The 17,950-nt window shown below is 40.8% G+C and overlaps 1 protein-coding gene across 3 annotated transcripts; it reads left to right on the top strand.

Moving 5' to 3' along the window:
- The first annotated feature begins 267 nt into the window (after positions 1–267).
- Positions 268–16,447, top strand: Rap2c (RAP2C, member of RAS oncogene family). 3 transcript variants are annotated; one of them, XM_006541546.3, is made up of 4 exons: positions 268–369; positions 1,909–2,733; positions 5,076–5,388; positions 13,609–16,073. In XM_006541546.3, the coding sequence occupies exons 2-3, from the start codon at positions 2,461–2,463 to the stop codon at positions 5,352–5,354; spliced, it is 552 nt and encodes a 183-aa protein (XP_006541609.1). In that variant the 5' UTR covers positions 268–369; positions 1,909–2,460; the 3' UTR covers positions 5,355–5,388; positions 13,609–16,073. The 3 variants fall into 3 exon arrangements, with proteins under 3 accessions (XP_006541609.1, XP_006541608.1, NP_766001.1); XM_006541545.3 differs by lacking the exon at positions 268–369 and adding an exon at positions 1,591–1,793; NM_172413.2 differs by lacking the exon at positions 268–369 and having other exon boundaries at positions 2,341–2,733; positions 13,609–16,447.
- The last annotated feature ends 1,503 nt before the right edge of the window (positions 16,448–17,950 follow it).

The raw sequence follows: 17,950 nt of genomic DNA, 5'->3' as shown, positions 1-17,950 counted from the left end.
AAAGGCAGTGCTTTGAAAGTTTCGTGAATGAGCACAGCCTCGCTTTGGTTGCTCACTGCTAGCTGGATCAGAAGAGGAATTTCCACACTCAGTTATAAGCATGGCTGGTGAAGGGCTGTGGATTCCACCAGACAGTCTGGAGACAGCCAGACTGGAAGAAGGGCTCCAAATCTGGCAACAGCAAGTGTGGAAGGAACAGTGACCTATGGGGGAGGACTCAGACCTCACAGGTCAAAGCTCTTCCAGCAGAGGGCAGTGCCTTTGGCTATCGGGCAGGACCTGGGCTAGCTGGAGACAGACACTTCACTGGAGAGACTGCACCAGCTTGAGACCAAGGAGAAAAGTGAACTAGTCTGTCCTTTGACTTCTGTAAGTGACACTGGGGACTACTGACCAGGGACAGTGGGATTTTACACTTCTGTGATTCGCCTACCTTCTAATGACTAACACTTTGGAATGAGTAATAAATAGATCTCTTTCTCCAGCTTGGTCATTAGGGCTTTCAAATAAGGAAATGTGGAGTCACTTTAAGTAGGCTGGCCAGAGATTCTCTCAGGTTTCTGAGTGTGCTCGAATAAAGAGGGGGTGAAAAGCCCCAAATACTGCCCGGTCGTGTGGCCCATGGATAAAGTTCACAAATAGAAAATTAGCATCAACAATTTTCTCTAAAAATAGAAGTTAGAGTTATTATTTGCTTTTGAATTTCAAGGCTATGAACGAAGGCCTTTAAAACAAGGCTTCACTGTGCAACAGCCAGGTGGGCAGTTTGTTATGCGTTGCAGATGATAAAAAGACGAAATGAAATTATTCCACAGGCCTAACCATTTGCAATCACCTTTCGATATCGGTTACCATTTCTGCTGTGTAGTAGTTGGAAATAGTTGGAACAAAACTGAATAGTCCACCATAAAGTCTACTTGCACTGCTGATCCCTTTGAGCCTTGTGATATATTTTTTTAAAGTTTCATATTTGCTGAGGGAGGTGAGGCAAATGTGCCAACTGATAAAGTACAGAGTGCCATACATGACTAAAACAGCACCTTCAAAAATCAAGAGCCCACACCAACTCTAAGGGTCCTTTGCATACTTTGCTTCGGAAACATATCAAGTGGAAAGAAATAATAGCTAAGAGAATTAACTTCCTAAACTGTTTTATTTTCCCAGTAACTTCCAGCCGAGGGATATCTGGTGTTCTCAGCACTTAGATTATTGGCTGGCGGTCTCGGGCCAGGGAGGGAATCAGGTCCTCAGAAGCAGCTGCTCGACACCTAGAAGCCTAGGGACTTGGGCGGGCCCGGGGTCGAGCCATATGGCCGACCGCTCAGGGCGTGAAGGCTGGAGCTGAAGGTTTCCCCGAAGCGCCCTTTCTCAAGGCCATTGCCCCGACCTGTAACCCGGCCGGGCGGCCCGGCTCGCTCGCTCTCTCGGCGCTCGGCAGGGCGCGGCCCTAGCGCCACCCGGCTCGCCCCGAAGAAGAGGTGGGACTTTCCCCACCGGAAGTGAACGCGTCCAGTCTCGGGGAATTGGGGCACCTCAGCCAGTGTGTCAGGGAAACCCTTCCGGGTTTATATTGGGGGTGGGGGGTGGGGGGTGGGGGGTAGGGGAGGAAAAAAAAAAAGAGGTGGGTTCAACCGGAGTCCCTGCGGCCACCGCCGCCGCCACCGCCGCCGCCGGTCCGCCCCCGCCCCTTCCCCGTCCTTCCGCTAGCAGCAGGGCCCGGGCGGCCCGGTGGCCATGGCCTTGGCTTGACTTAGCCTCCCGGGCGGCTGGGAGCGTGTGGCCAGGACAGCAGGGTAAGCGGCGGCAGAGGTGGCGGCTGCGGGCGCCAGCGTGGAGGTCAGGCAACACCTAACGCGCGTCCCCTTCTTCCCTCTTCCCCGTTCCCCTCCCCCCCCCCCCCCGTTACAGGTCACACGAGCTCCGCGGGACCCTGGGGGCCCAGAGACCCCGCCCCAGCGATAGCGAGCGAGCGAGCGCGCGCGCGCGCGCGGCGGGGCCCGGAGGCTTCGGGCCGGCTCGGCAGGCAGCGGCGCCGGCAGGAAGCGGGGACCCCGGGCCCCTTTGTGTGTGTGTGCGCGCAGGGCGGGGGGGAGGGGTGGCGGGCAGCCCCCGGCCGCCAGGCCCCCGCCCCTTCCCGCGTGGGGGTGCGCCGCGGCTCCCCCCAACCGTCGCTCGGACGCTCGCCGGCGCGCCCTCCTCCCCACGCCCCCCAGGCCGCCCTGGGTTCCTATAGGAAGGGCATCAGCATCCCATCCCCACCCACCCGACGACACTTGGCTCTTTTCCCCTCCCCCTCCTGGAACTTCCTCCTCGTCCCCGGTCGGGCCCTCCGCCTCTCTCCGCACTCTCCTCCCCAGTTCGCACATTTCCGCCCACCTTCCGCCTGGCCTTGCCGCAGCGCAGCTAGCGGGGTGTTATTTTTTCCCCCCCTTGGGTAAGGAGTTGGTGAAGGTGAGACTCATGAGGGAATACAAGGTAGTGGTGTTAGGGAGCGGAGGGGTTGGCAAATCTGCCCTCACCGTGCAGTTTGTCACCGGGACTTTCATTGAGAAATATGACCCCACCATTGAAGATTTCTACCGCAAAGAGATCGAAGTGGACTCTTCCCCGTCAGTACTGGAAATCCTGGACACCGCAGGAACCGAGCAGTTTGCCTCCATGAGAGATCTGTACATCAAGAACGGCCAAGGTTTCATCCTGGTGTATAGTTTGGTTAATCAACAGTCTTTTCAGGTAATCAAACCAAGTCTTGTAATTTCTTTGAAGGGGGTGTGGTAATCCTACATGTACTTCTCATTTGCTTGAGCTGTGCGTTAATGAGCGTGTTTGGCTTTTGAAAGTTTGGCATGGTATGGAAAAGCCCTGGATTGTTTCTGTAGAGAGTGCTAAAGTAACAGACATCGACAAATATTTTAAAGTTATTTTTAAGGAAAAGAAAAGTGAAAAGGAAATAGGTCAGCCTGAGTATTTTTAGCCCTACGGTACAACCTGAAGTTGTTTATTCACTTCAACAAGTATCGATTAACGTGTTCACAAAACCTTCCGTAGATAACCTCAAGTGCGGAGCACGGTGGGCTGGGCGAAATTGTTTGAAGTCCATTCTCTCGTACACTGAGCTAAAACCTGTGTGCCTGCTTTTCCTTCCCCCTGCTCTCCTAGCTCCTAAGGTCCTCAGCTTGAAGCCTAAATCTCAGTGGTGCAAAATGCGGGCTAGGCCTGCTTTCTTGGCATTTTTCTTAGGGGAATGCAGCCGAAAGGGGAAGTTGCTGCTCTAAAAGACTAGTACCTAGGATTCCTAACCCACAGAAAGCAAGGATGACTCTCCTTTTCTCCCGTCGAGCCATATCGTTTCTGCCATCGTAGCCTATACTTACAGAAAAATATGTGGGACTGGGAACGCAGATTTCTTAGCCCAGTGGGGTAGCCAACCTGGATCTGGTCCAGTTGCTTCAGAAAATCCCTCCATCCCTCACCGGGAACTAGACTGAAGTTAACGTTATTTTAAGAGATGCACTAATTGTTGCTATTTATTCCTTGAAAATAAATGACCTTATATTGACCCGTTATATTGACCTCCATTGATTTAGGAAACGGATTTTTTTTCTGCATTTAAAGGTATGCACTTAATGTTGCTTACTTAAGAAATATTAAGTGCCTTAGCCAGAGTAATGTGCTAGTTTCACATTCTTTGGGAGTTGAAGTTAAAGTGCTATGTATGAATTTTTCTGGTAACCTTATACAACAACTTCAAGAACTTCTTTGTAAAGAGTATAAGTTCTGGGCAAATGACTCCAAAGAACATGCTAGGTAGACTCACATTCCAAACAAAAGTAGCATAAAGCATTTCCCCCAGAAGTGCTGAGGGTATTATTTGACAGGTATTTTCCTTCTAAGGGATCCTCGAAAGATTTGTTTTTCATTCAGCAGACTCTTCTGGTCTTTTCAAAGGTGTTTCATACCATTTCCACTGTATCCTCTTCTGTTATAGCCATAAGTACGGAGTATGGAACTCTGACATTATTTCAGCAGAGACTCGGGTTCCTTTGAGGCAAAAGTTGGTGTGCTTAGGTACACTTGTTGTTCCATAAGGAAACCCAGAAAAGCAGCTTAACAGTTCAGACAAGATTGAATTGGTATATTTGACCTGTGTATGAATGTTTTGTTTACTGTAATTAGTCAAATATATATATATTTATATATAAGGCAACTCTTTAAGTTACAGGACACATACAGGAAAAAAAAAAGCAATGCTGGCTAACCCTATAAAATTCCTATATCAAAACCATTCTCTGCGGAAATTGATGTTACTGAAACATAGCTAATGCTGTGATCTTTAGTAATGAACTACAGTTATTCCCATGCAATATATGTGTGGACAAATCAGAAGGCAAGCAAACATGGAAGAAGCCATGTCTGACTTCTCACCCAGACCCCTGATGCCTTGACCTTCTTGGGCTGAGTTCACTGTTACCACAGTTGTTTGCTATTACAACGCTAAGCACTTAGTAACCAATGTAAAATGAGATATTTATGTCTATGAATCTTAAAACTGGATTTCTAAGCATCGAGTGGTGTCTGTCTCTGTCTCTTTCTGCCTCTCTCTCTCTCTCTCCCTCTCCCTCTCTCCTTTTCCCCTTGTCTTTAAACCACTTTCCCTTAAGCCCTCTTGTTAAATGACTAGGAGTTCCATCCATGCTGCAGTCCTGTGCTGGGATAACAGGTGGTACAAGGAATGGTGACAACAGGCAGGTTTAGGGGGCTGGCCAAACATGTGTATGTTCATATTTGGGGACATGATTCTTTAATCGAAGTAGACTGAAGGTGGGGGTGGGGTTAGAGGAGTCTTAAGGTTGGTGCACAGCTTGAGTTTTATATTTCTGATGCAAAAGGCACAGCTAGTGCAACCCATCTCGTTCCCATGTCACCAGGGGAAAATGCTACTGTTGTCTTTATTTCCAGATGTGACTTTAGCTTTGTAGAGTCACCAAGTAGTGATTTTTCTGATTTTGAAAGGTGTCAGCTGTGGTAATGCAAAAGTCTAATTGTGTTCTTTCCCTTTGTGATTGCTTCACTAGGATATCAAGCCAATGAGAGATCAGATTGTGAGAGTGAAGAGATACGAGAAAGTCCCACTCATCCTAGTGGGAAACAAAGTGGATCTGGAACCAGAGAGAGAGGTTATGTCTTCCGAAGGCAGAGCTCTGGCTCAAGAATGGGGCTGTCCTTTCATGGAAACGTCAGCAAAAAGTAAATCAATGGTGGATGAACTTTTTGCTGAGATCGTCAGGCAAATGAACTATTCATCCCTGCCCGAGAAGCAAGATCAGTGTTGTACAACTTGTGTTGTCCAGTAAAAAAGAAAACCTCAGCCATGGCCATACCGAGCAGGTTAGTGGTGGGACTCTATGGACCAAGGGCTCTTTTGGTTTTGATCAAGTATAAAATTAAAAAGCTGGTTGATGGTAATACACTCATACATTTGATACCACCTTAAATTTCTGTATTTTTAAAATAACATTTTTTTTCTCAGCATAAAACCATCTCAATTCAGTGCAGAAAAGTTTTTAATATGCAGATAAGCAGAACAAAGGTAAGAAATGGTGTGTATTGCCATTGATGAGACTTACATTTTGAAGGAGCGACTTTGTAGTTTTTCTTCTCAGCCTTACTTGATAACATTTGGAGGGATGCTTCAATCCACAGTACATCTTTCCCCTGGTTAGCCCTCTTAATGTCCAAGATGCACAGGCGAGCATTCAATAATAATTTCACAGGATGATGAATGATTTTATGGTACGGCTTAGTATTTTTATATTCTGGGCAAGAGAGCCACTATAATTGAAATGACCAATTTTCTAATCACTCAAGTATTTGGTTGAACAGAATGATTATTTAATCAAGTTCATCTGTACCTTGCCCTCGGGGAACTGAAGTGACCTCTGGTAATAACCAAGTACCTTCACTTCCTTCTGATGACGTGAAAAGCTGGTTAAACCCTCTGCGATGGGTCTGAAGACCCCATCGGGAGCACAGAGATCATTTCTCCTTGGCTTAATAAATAATGGAATTGAGAACAACCACGAGCCTTCACACCTTCCATCAAATGATAGTATGTTTTTAAAATGAGATTTCAAGAAAATAAGGGTCTGTAAAACTTTGAGCTATTGAGCATTTAGCATGAGATGATTGTATGCATATCTTGATCTTTTCAGCTGGAATGTAATCCGATAATAGTCTCAGAGACTAACACTTAGATAATAATATAAACAACCAATACTGTGGAAGATTAAGAAAACCACAGTGAATGCCAGAGTAGGAAGACAGTATCAGGATGAAAGTGACCTCTTTGAGCCAGGGCTGACCTCCAGACTAGAAGCAGCTTTGCCAATGGCAACAGGCATTTCAGATCATAGACATGATTCCTAACCAAAGGTCTGGCTTTATTTGTGCTGCCTAGAGAAAGGACGCAGGGTCCCTAATTTATCTTTCTAGACAAGGACTCTTGTCAGGTAGTGTCATCTTTGAAAATGAAGGATGACAACAGTGCTTTATTCAAAATGGTTTTGCTCATCATCCTTTACCATCTGAGAACATTGATGCAAACTCATTTACTCTGTCTACCTACATCTGTTGTTTTATAAAGCCAATGCTGGGACTGTAGTTTAGCTTATATATTGCTGATAGTGTCACCCATGCAGTGTAGTTTTTGAGGTAGGAGCAGGTTTATGTGATATGTAGATGACAATTGAGTCCTACATTCTTGATCCCATAATCTGTCTTTTAAATCATAAACCAATTTCAGGTTTGAACAAGTTTTGTATGCTGATAGTATCTTTACCATTAAATTCTGCTTCTCTCACACTGATAATTGAGCAGATGACATAAATATATGTACTTTGAGTTTTATCATCCTTATACAAATTAACCAAATCCCATAAAATGTTTCTTCTTGACATTAATATAGGAAAGGAGGATAAAAGCAAACTTAGTCTCCTACACCCAGAGAGTAGGCTTTTCCTCCTGTTGGGAATTGGATTGTTTCTACAGCTTTTTTACAAGTAGTTTTCATTATCAATGAGGTCTTGAGCTTGTTTCTCCTTGTATACTCTCATGATTTCAGTTTTTCCATTACTTACAGGGATATATGTGTGCATGGGATGGATTAAATATATCAAGACAACTGTATTCATGCTTCTTGTTGATTAACATACTAAACTTAGATATAATTAATGCCAGAAATTACATATTTTATTAGGTGACTTTGTAGAACGTGTAGCTTTTGCTTGATATTTTTGTTGTTGTTCTTGTAAACAAAGCATCAGGCTGAAGGTGTAGCACCTGAAATAAAATACTTAATCAGTCAGATTTCTGAAGGATCTTTTAGAACAGTGTGCACCATATACAGATTTTTTTTTTTCTAAGCCCAAATCAGATAGAAGTTATAGGTATGTGGGTCTGTAACCTGAGGCTAGTGGAGTTTGTGCTCGTCCTTCCTCACTGTCACCTGAACAGTATGTGATAGATTGTGAGTCTCTATGAGTCATGGAGCCCTGAAGGCTGTCAGTTCCAGATCTAAACTGACGATCAAACTTCGACTAGTAAAGGTGACTTGAGAAGGGTTTGTCTGGCGTCTTAGAAAAGGACTTTGTATGAAGTTTGAAATAATAGTACTTAAGACAGAAAGACCATGGTTGCTGCTGATCATTGGCTGTGTTTAAGTGAGGGGGACATTTATTAGTGTTCTGAGAATGGCTCCTGGGAATTCCTCACGTTTCTTTCCTAACACTCTTTAATTTGGGTCACTACTCTGTTGCCCAACACCTGCTTCAGGGCCTGGCTTGGGATTGTTTCTTCCCCTTTTACCCTCCTACTGGCAGTCATTTTACTGTAAATTAGGAAGTGTGGCAGATTTTTTAGAGCCAGCCACCATCCTGATTTCCTTAGTGGCCAGAAGTGGCTTCTTTCTTGCAAGTGCTTTGTAGAACTGTGACTGGGCAGCCATAGTTTCATAAAAATCTAGCTCTGTGTTCTTCCCCTTGTTTTAGTTCCCAAGTCAGTAGCTCCTATATCTGGCGGCTGTTATTTCAATCGACAGTGTACTGTTTGAGTGTAATGCTATTGAGAAGAATGGCTGTTTCCTTAATAACCAACTATAAAAGAAGAAGATCAGAGCAGTGTGGGAATTGAGAGGAAGGAAAGAACAGAAATTCTCAGTACTCTGGGCTTTTGTTGTTGAGAGCTGTCCTCTGTTTAGGACTATAAATGTTGAGCAACATACGTGGTAGCTACCCAGTAGGTCTGATATTATGTTCCGATCCTCCACTTATGATAAAATTTATTTTCTCTAGAGATCGACAGAAGTCCCCATGGGCATGGGATTGGAATGGCCCCTGGTTAAGAACCAGTGAGTTAAGTAGCCTGGGAACTGGGTACCATTTGAGTCAAGCCTTGAAACATGGGTGTGGTGCTGAGGCAGGGAAGGTAGGGGGTATTTTTGTTTTTGTTTTTTTCTAAACAGAAAGAATTTGAAGATGAGTCATAATAAAACCGTTAAATGTTCTATCCATTTCCCCCAAAGAAGGAAGATATGCATTAAAGTTATCCCTTATGTGATAATTGGGTCTAACCTTTTCACAAATGGAGTTTTTAAAAATGATGTTTGAGGCAGTCCTATGTTTCAGTCCAGTATTAATGAATGTTACAAGGGAAAAAATTTACAAAAGAGAGAATGGTGTCCTTTGCTATGGCCTGAAGGTCTGTAAATTTTTCTAATGTTTTCCTCAGCATGTTATGGATGGAATAGGTTCTCCCAAGTAGAGTAAATGGTTCATATGGGTACCAAACACCAGGAAGCAAAATGAAAGAACAAAGGTCATTATTTATGTCAGCCCCAGTTCATTATATATGTCAGCCTGAAGAAAAAGGAGAGATTCTTGATTCAAGACTAGCACGTCATTTCATGTGGCAGCAGAATGCCCGGGATGGTAACAAAGGCTCCTGGAAGGCTAAGACATCTATGAATGGGATTTTATTCTAGCTGGACTTATTATTTCTTAGATGGAGTAGGATGGATTAGAATTTTCAAGGCTGGCTGGCTCTCTCTCTCTCTCTCTCTTAATACAAAATGTGGACCGAGAACAGTTTCTGAATTTTTTTTCCTGTTTTTTCCCCACTAGATATGATAGTTCAGCAAATGTGCAATGAAAATCCTCAAGATGAAATCACATTATGTACCATAAAATGCTGGCATTTTCATATCCAAGTTAGACAGTACTGTGTGAGTAGAAGCCTGGGCTGGATGTGTGTTGTAGAAAGTGGAGTGCCCTTAGGTGCATCTGTCTTTCGTCCTGCCTTATTAGTATGCACTTTAAGTGGAGAGACAGTCCCCTATTTATCCTTGGGTGCCAGAGAGGAGAGGAGGATGTGACCTAGGGAGAAGCATGCATTGGAGCAGAGGACCTGAGGGTCTATAGCAGACCTGAAGTGCAAGTGACAGACAGCTGCTTGCCTTTCCTAACACCCTTGATTCTTACCAGCCCTTCTCTGACTCCCACAAGGTTATCAGTTTGACACTTCAGGGTAAATTGGGGCACCAATTAGACCTGCACTGGGTGTGGATGTGTCTCAGTAGAAAGACTCCCTCCGTGTATCTTTTCCCTCTTTAATTGCTTCCTCCAACCTCAAGAGTAGGCTTTTATTGTAGAATGAATTGCATGTGCGATGATCAGTTTTACTCCATTACCTCTCTGGCTTAGAATGAACCATCAGTAGAATTAACAAAAATTGCATCATGGAGTTGGAGAAGGGCCACTGAGGAAGCATTCTAGTCTTCCTACTGGAACAGTTCGCCTCCTGGGATTGCTTCTCGTTGGAGTTGGACAAGTCAGAAGATAATGTAACTAAGAGAAATTGAAGTTCTGTCAGTTGTTGGAAAATGCATCCAATCAAAACCATATGCACAAATGCCTTGGATTAGCCACAGTATTGGGAATATCAGTTTCAGAAAGTACTACTTTCAGTTGTGGGGAACAGTGTTTTACTTGGTCTGATTCAAAGTTAGCAATTAGAATCACATCGTTGGCCACACACTATTACCATGTCACTGGACATGGTGACAGTATTTGAGATGTTAGAATTGAATTCATCATGTTAAACACTTGACAGTCTAGCTCTAGGCCATAAGAAAAATATAAGTCCTTCCCTTTGACTCTGGGTTCATCGTATACATCGAGCATGTTTGCTTCTCTTCCAGAATGGTTCTACCTCCATTCAAGACATCTCTGACATGGATTCATCTTTTGCTCTCTGTGTTTAATGGGAGAGAATGAGTACTTTTAATGATTTAGTCATCCTATTCCAGTGCCTTTAATAAGCTTCATACAAATTAAGATAAATGAAGCAACATAGGTAACAGCAGCACCAACAAAATACCTTGCCTCTTCACATAGCAGCGCGTCAATAGCACTAATACTGAGCTCAAATATGGAAATGCCAAGTACAAATATAAGGAGAAGTTCATCTTTTAGGAACGCTCCTTGCTTAAATCTCCAGAATTTCATCTGTTTCAAACTAGAAAGAAAGAAAGAAAGAAAGAAAGAAAGAAAGAAAGAAAGAGAGAGAGAGAGAGAGAGAGAGAGAGAGAGAGAAAGAGAAAGAAAGAGAGAGAGAGAAAGAAAGAAAGAGAGAGAGAGAAAGGAAGGAAGAAAGGAAGGAAGGAAGGAGCTGGTTGCACATCTATATTTGCTAAAAAGATAGAAATTATGGTAGTGTTTAAAATTGTAAAAGCTATTAACTCTAAAAAGACATTCACAAACTGCTAAGCCCCTCACAGTTCTTTGTTAACTTCCCAGGCAGTCTGCTGCCTCATGAAATGATGTGTTTTGTCCTGAATCAAGAATCTCCCATTTTCTGCAGGCTGGCATAAATAATGATCTTTGTTCTTTCAGGTCTGTGTTTGGTACTTTGGTGTACTAGCTGGCTCTCTTGGGAGATCCATTTTCATTTACTGAGAGAAAGTTTGAACTATTGTTTGTTTCTAATTTTTAGTCTCATAATTTTGTTAGAAAAATATTAAAAACCAAATAGTTTAGTGCAAATGTGAGTACAAGCTGGCAGAAGTACGATTTGTTGGCTGGCTGACAGTGTAAGCATTACCTTATGATGTGTATGGCAGGAAAGCAGCAGGTCCCAGCTTTGCAGCAAGCATGGCTCAGTGTGGTGGCCTGAGAAGGAAAACGTGCTCAGCTGACGGCCTGCCTTCAAGGATTCGCCAGTGGGTTTCTCGCAAATGAATGAGGGTGTTAAGAAATTGAACATTTTCCTATCACTGGAGAGCAAGACATGTACACGTTCCATCTCGAATATTACTAATATGAGACACTGTCCTTTTCGCTTAATGAAAGAGGTTGCTTCAGGATCCATTGCTGCAGAGAATAATAATTTATTGCTGTCTTAAAAAGTGGCCCTTATTATTTTGTTTAAAAGTATGTTCAATGTTAATATTGTGGAGTGTGACTCAGAATTTACTGGCGTACCATCGTCAGGCATGTGGATAGAGGAAATGGTACTCAGGGCTTTTGGGTAAAAGTGATGGATATGTAAGTTTATTTACTATAGACTGTGATTAGAAAGCCGGTTTGTAGTAAGTAAGTACTTTATCACTTTAATGTTACAGAAAGCCGTCACATTTTATAAATTCAATAGGATATTATAGTCATATATGAAAAATTCAAGCTCTTGTATATTTATTTTGGAAATTATTAATTAGAATTTATAGCAGGCTGTTTAAAATTAATTGGGGAAAGTCTAATAGGAGCTAGTGAAAATTCTAGTATTATAGATATAAATAACATAATACTGTTTTGGTTTAAAAGGTAAATACAGGGCTGGAGAGATGGCTCAGTGGTTAAGAGCTCCGACTGTTCTTCCAAAGGTCTTGAGTTTAAATCTCAGCAACCACATGGTGGCTCACAACCATCCGTAACGAGATCTGATGCCCTCTTCTGGTGTGTCTGAAGACAGCTACAGTGTACTTACATATAGTAAATAAATAAGTTTTTAAAAAAAGGTATATACATTCTAAGCTTGAAAAGTCTCTACATATGGAGTGTCCTTAGTGTGGATATTAAAGAATTGATGATATGATCCTAGTGGCCTAAAAATCAATAAGTAAGGAAATGAAAGCAATTGCTGACATTATATACTCATTTATGAAGTACTTTCACACACTGTCTTATAGACTAGAGATAGCAAGTCAGTGAGGGAAGCATTTTTCTTGCTGTTTTAATGATAAGGAAACTGGACTTGGTCAACCTTAGTCTAATACTTAGCTTTCCGCATTAAGACTTAGTTTTAACTAGACAAAGCTTTTATGATAGTTTTTAAAGATGAAGATTTTTGTAATATGTTTAGGTGGCAGGATTTCAATAATGATGAGTGGGAAGTTCTTTCAGAGTAATGATGGCTATGTTGCAGCTAATGGGAACACATTCTCTCAGGCTCTTTGAACACTAATACAAGTGTAGCTGTCAAATGAAATTAAAATGACGTGTTTATAGACATTGCTAGAGCCTGTTGAGATCTTAGACTGACTTCACTTGGCATGCTTTCATAGTTGCTTTTCTTTAGTTTCTGGCTATATGATAACATTTTTTATCTTCTACATTAAACAAACACAATTTCATTCCTCTAGAAGCCAATTTGTGACTCAGCACAGCTGAAGGACATAATGTTTGTCTGAATGATAGATTTTTCTCCTCCATTATTAGATGGAAGGCAGAAATCTGTCAGCTTTAAGGACAGAAACTGAGGCGTCTATAACAGGAGAAGTTCTTGTGATTGCAAGGGTGCCCATAAAAAAGAGCAGATTAGCATAGGGCATGTGCAGTGTCTACACTCTGAATAATTCTGCATTCCCACAAAACTAAGCTCTGGAAAATGTAGTATACTAACAAGGTAACTCATAGTGACCATTGAAGACTACCACCATTTCCAGTTACCATAGGGACAGATCCAGTTCAGAGTGAAGCGCCATTTGCCCCAGCTTCTCTATGGTAAGATCATTTCAATCAGTATGACTGTTTTGAATACCACATATGTGTAAATGGCAAGTGTCATAATATTATAGCACACGTGGTAACAGAGACAGTGTATTCTCTCTGGTTCAGTCTTACTACAGTTCTGCTTCTGATGACTTTTCTGGACCTGTGCAGTAATTTACTTTGTTACTTAAGCTGATGGCGAGAACACAGTGAAATTCCACCGAGATCCCATGATCACACACTAGTGACCTGCAGTATGCATCCATTCACTTATCCATCCATCTATTATCTGTCTGTCTGTCTGTCCATCCATACATCCATATATCCATCATCTATCTATTTATATCCATCCATCTATCATCTATCTATCCATCCATCCATCCGTGTGTGTGTGTGTGTGTGTGTGTGTGTGTGTGTGTGTGTGTGTGTGTATGTATATGTATATATATGCATATGTGTGTAAATATATATATATGCATTCCTTTGGGTTTGTTGTTGTAAGGTTATTTGTTAATGTTCTACTGTATATTTGTAGGTTTTCCTGAAATGTCTTTGGTCTTACTTGCAGATTACAAACTCAGAGGAAATTTGCACAGATGCTGCTTTGGAGAACTTTACAACCTGGGTTGCAGAACTGAGCCTTGGTAAACCTGTCTCTATCACAGCATGTTGCCATACATCTAATGAAGTGCATAAGGTCTTTGGCCCTCAAGATCCACGGACCTTCACAGTAATGCTTAGCACGTTTACCATACATTTAAATCTGTTCTTTATCAATCCGTCCTTTTATAGCTTTTTAAGTTCTTATTGATGGCTAATATGAAAGGGTTAATTTTAATGTTAGTTGATTTCGTTAATCAGTTTCTCAACTTGTATTTATTACTCAAACTCAGTATTACCTACTCAATGCCTTTTAAAAGAAAGATATAATGGAGAAAAAAAATTGAGCCTTAAACAAATGGTTACTTCTGTATATTACCTCGTACCAATGCTTCATCCTATTTGTAAAATCTTTCTCCTTTAAATGGTTGGTTAATACTTTGAGACTTTGTTTACGTGTGGCAGTGTTGTAAAAAGAAACTAAAGATCACATTTTACCTGTATCGATGGACTATCCCTTTTCTTCAAGTGCAGTTTTGGTAATTAACGAGTTGTGAACGTTACAGGTGATATTGGAGGTTGGCTGTACAACATTTACTTGAAGTTGAAGAGTTAAGTATTTGATTCCATTAGGCCTTCACATGTGTTAATCTCATTTACAGCATTAAATTGCAGCAGTAACATTTTTCTTTCTGTGAAGTTCTAAACTTAGTTATGACCTACTTAGCAATGCCTTTGAAAAGGGATATTGTGTCCATGGTAAATTAATTGTATACCTAAACAGAGATAGCTCAGCTTTGCCCATCAGGCTTGTCATTGACATCTGGTAGACTTCTGCACATGTAAAACTGAATTCAGATAAAACCATGTACAATTTCTAGTTCTTAATATTTGTCTTTCTGACTAATAGTTTAAAGCAATATTTGTTAATGTTTTCTTGCACTATCACAACTGCTTTTTAGTTCTTTTTCAAGAAGCATGTTCGTAGTAGAGACAGATCTGTGTAACAGGAGGGAAAGCAGCGCCGAGCCTCTGGCTGGCTGTGTTTTATTTTTGCAAATGTGCTTTCTAATAGCCATTGCCTTCCATGTTGTTTACCTAATCAGCACATTTTGTCTGAATACTTGAACATTTTACCAATAACGCAGGTATAGAAAAAGAAAAAATACTTACAATGAGTAATCTTTTTGTTCACTTTTAACATCATGATGACGAATCCTTTTTTCTAGCAATTATTTTTCAATTGTGAAAGTTTGACAGTATTTTGTTTGGGGTTTTATTTGGTTTTATTTGTGTGCTTTTAATTTGCAGAAGTTAGTAACTGCAGCTCACCTACTGCACCAAAGCTCTCGATTTTAGGAGCCCAGCTTTAGTCATTTGAACATGCTTCTAAATAAAACAAAACCAAAACTATGCTTTTGATCTATAATAATAGCTCAATAACTTTGTCAAAAAAAGCTCTATTATATGCAGTGATGGTTTGTGGAAGGGTGTGGCAAGTTTAAATTTGTATTGTGTGTGGTGTTCAAATAAAGTGAAATCTACATTCATGTGACTTATTGGTCAGCATGGCCATTAATTAATGAGTAGAAACTGATTAAACTTTGATTTCCTTTTTTTAAATCGTGTTGCATTTGATTCCTGATCAGATTCCCTCAAAGCGAGCTCGTGTTCTTACATTTGGGATTTGACGGTGAGAGGCAACTGAAATGTTTGTTCCTTATTTACAAACTGTGTGAAATAAATACTTAATTTGAGTTTGCACTTTAAAACCCAACGCTCCTTCAGAGTAGCTTAAGTGCTTGTGGCTCATCATTATTAGCCCTGTGAAATTCTAAAGGAATCAAATAATTCATGATGGCTTCAATTTTCTGCAGATTGATTTTTATACAGTTTTTTCCCCATGGCTATCCTTCTGTCCTTCCCTTCTTCGCCTTCTGTCACCTCGCTCTCTATCACAGCGTTCATTGTCATTGACCTCAGCAGCAAATTTCACTCGGATTCACTTAGGATCACAGGAATCAGGGGAAAGGGATTTGAAAGGTGGTTTCTCCAGCACATTTTAAGAAAAGGGACCAAAAGTTATTTTAGCTTCCTCAATAGATTGCATGTTGCTTATTAGGATAAGAAATGAATATTAAATGCAATATATGTCTTGTCTTTATTATGGCATCTGTTTAGGAGTTGTTCAAATCACTGCAGTAGGGCTCTGCAAATAAAGTCATGTAACCTATTATGATGGATCTAATGTACTGTAACTTTATCAGTGAACAGTAAAATCTCGAATAACAAGTACAAACATTGAACAATTACCTATGAAGATTTGTAAAAGTAAATTTTTTCCAATAGATTTCATTCTTGTCATTTTGTAAGACGACCCTGCAGTCCACCTGTTTGTAACTTTTTTAATAAAATAGATATCTGTATTATGGAGGCTTGTCTCTTTAATTATTTCATTATTGGCATATTACATCTTGTTCTAGATTTGCTAACTTAAATTTTTAAGCAGGAAGTCATTAAACACATGATTATATATTATAGTACATAAACAGAAATTAAAGATTCATTTACTTGATTCCTTAGTTGCTATTTCGACATTGTATGAGGAATACTAAAATATGCCCTAAATTAAAATGCTTAGTCGATTAGACTAACTCAGAAATGAATACTAATTAGTTTAAAATGCATATACTTAGTCCATATGCAGAAAATGGCCAAAATACAAATTTGTTGACTGGAAACTATGTAATAATAAATTTGGACAATATTAACATTTAATTAAATGTTGATATATCAAATTAAGAAAATTCAAACCAGTTATCATTTGGCTTTTGGGGTGGTGTTTTGGTTTTGGTTTAATGCTTTGAATTGAACTTTGAGCCTTGTACCTGCAGGTTACCACATTGTCTTATCCATTTGAAGGTTTTGCTAGTTGGTTAATTCATTGTCCAGCCTAGTACTTTTAACTTGAACCGAGTAGGTGTTTTAACCTTACATCTTAAACTTAAGATCAGCTTTTTAAAATGGACAGGCCTGTGGACTCCATTTGGAAGAAATTACAGATGTGTATTCCTGTGTCACAACATACAGGAAATATCCTGTTTACTACTGTTAATCTCCAGTTTTGTGTTGGGGTCCAGCCATCCCATATATGATGTATTAGATATGGTCCTGCAGTCTTTGAGGGTTGTCCAACTTTTCTCTGCCCAAAGCAATAGAATCCCTTCATCCAGTAAGGCCCACATTTCTAACCTTTCTGTTACTACAGAAAGAAGATGGGATGGTACAAGACAAAACTAAAGAAAAGTAGCCAGATGAGCCAGAACTAGCATCAGTTATCAGAAGGGGACTATATCTCAGGTCACCTTTAGCTCCTCCATAAGGTTCTGAGACATCCTTCTTACCTAAGAAGAAGATTTCATCTAATATTTATGTTCCTTTGAGATAGAGTTTATTAGGGGCAAGATCTAAAGCTATAAAATTCAGGACTGAGAAGAGGACAGTTTTTCATTTAGAGTGGATGAAACTAAGGATGACTTAACTGCATAAAGGAAAAATCAAATACCCACAAACCTGATTCTTTTGGACACAAATTCATCATTGGATAGAATCAAACAGGTACTATTCAAATTATAAATCCTGCTGGGTCTAGAGCGATGTATCCGCAGTTAAAGGGTGCTTAACTGGGGGAAGAAATCAGTCTGAGGATAGCCTACACCCTCTTCTGTTGTTTGTAGGCCCCAGAAGTCTGCATGCATTCAGGCAAGCATTCACATACATTAAAGTTTTGTTTTTCTTTTTTAAAGAAACTTCGAGGAAGCAAGGTGAATAAAAAAAAAAATGGCAGTTTTAACTCTCTGACAGTCCATATGCAATAAAGTACTAAAGGGTCTTATTTAATGTGTATATGATACTGCTAAGAGTTTATGTAAGACACAAGCTATTTTCATTATAGCTATTTTTCATTGGAAATGCAATGTCTTAAATCAAGGATTTGGCAGCCTTTGACTGCCAGGCAGAATCCAGCCCCGTTAGTGCCAAAAGAACTGAAGTTTGATATAGCAACTGAATCCAGAATCCATAGCAAAGCTCAGCTGCAACCCCCACCCCTAGTTTGTGCTTCAAGTTACAGTTTGCATGGAGAATCAGAAGTGCAGCTGATCCTACTCACATCCTTCTTCAGGAAAGAGCCCCACTTCCATGATTTTCACATACTTGTAATAGCCCAGGTTACCCTGCTCAGAAATGCCATCGTTTCTACCTTTGAATTTAAATTTAAGCTTTTTCCTTGGAGTGTGAGCTCTGGAGAC

Source organism: Mus musculus, chromosome X, assembly GCF_000001635.26.
Source record: "Mus musculus strain C57BL/6J chromosome X, GRCm38.p6 C57BL/6J".
Lineage (NCBI taxonomy): Eukaryota > Metazoa > Chordata > Mammalia > Rodentia > Muridae > Mus > Mus musculus.
This window is presented reverse-complemented; position numbering and strand designations above follow the sequence as displayed.

Excerpts from the sequence above, each read along its gene's own strand:
- Rap2c (NM_172413.2), top strand. The coding sequence starts at position 2,461 with ATGAGGGAATACAAGGTAGTGGTGTTAGGGAGCGGAGGGGTTGGCAAA. Across the intron at positions 2,734-5,075 it reads TTAATCAACAGTCTTTTCAG|GATATCAAGCCAATGAGAGA; the intron begins GTAATCAAACCA and ends TTGCTTCACTAG.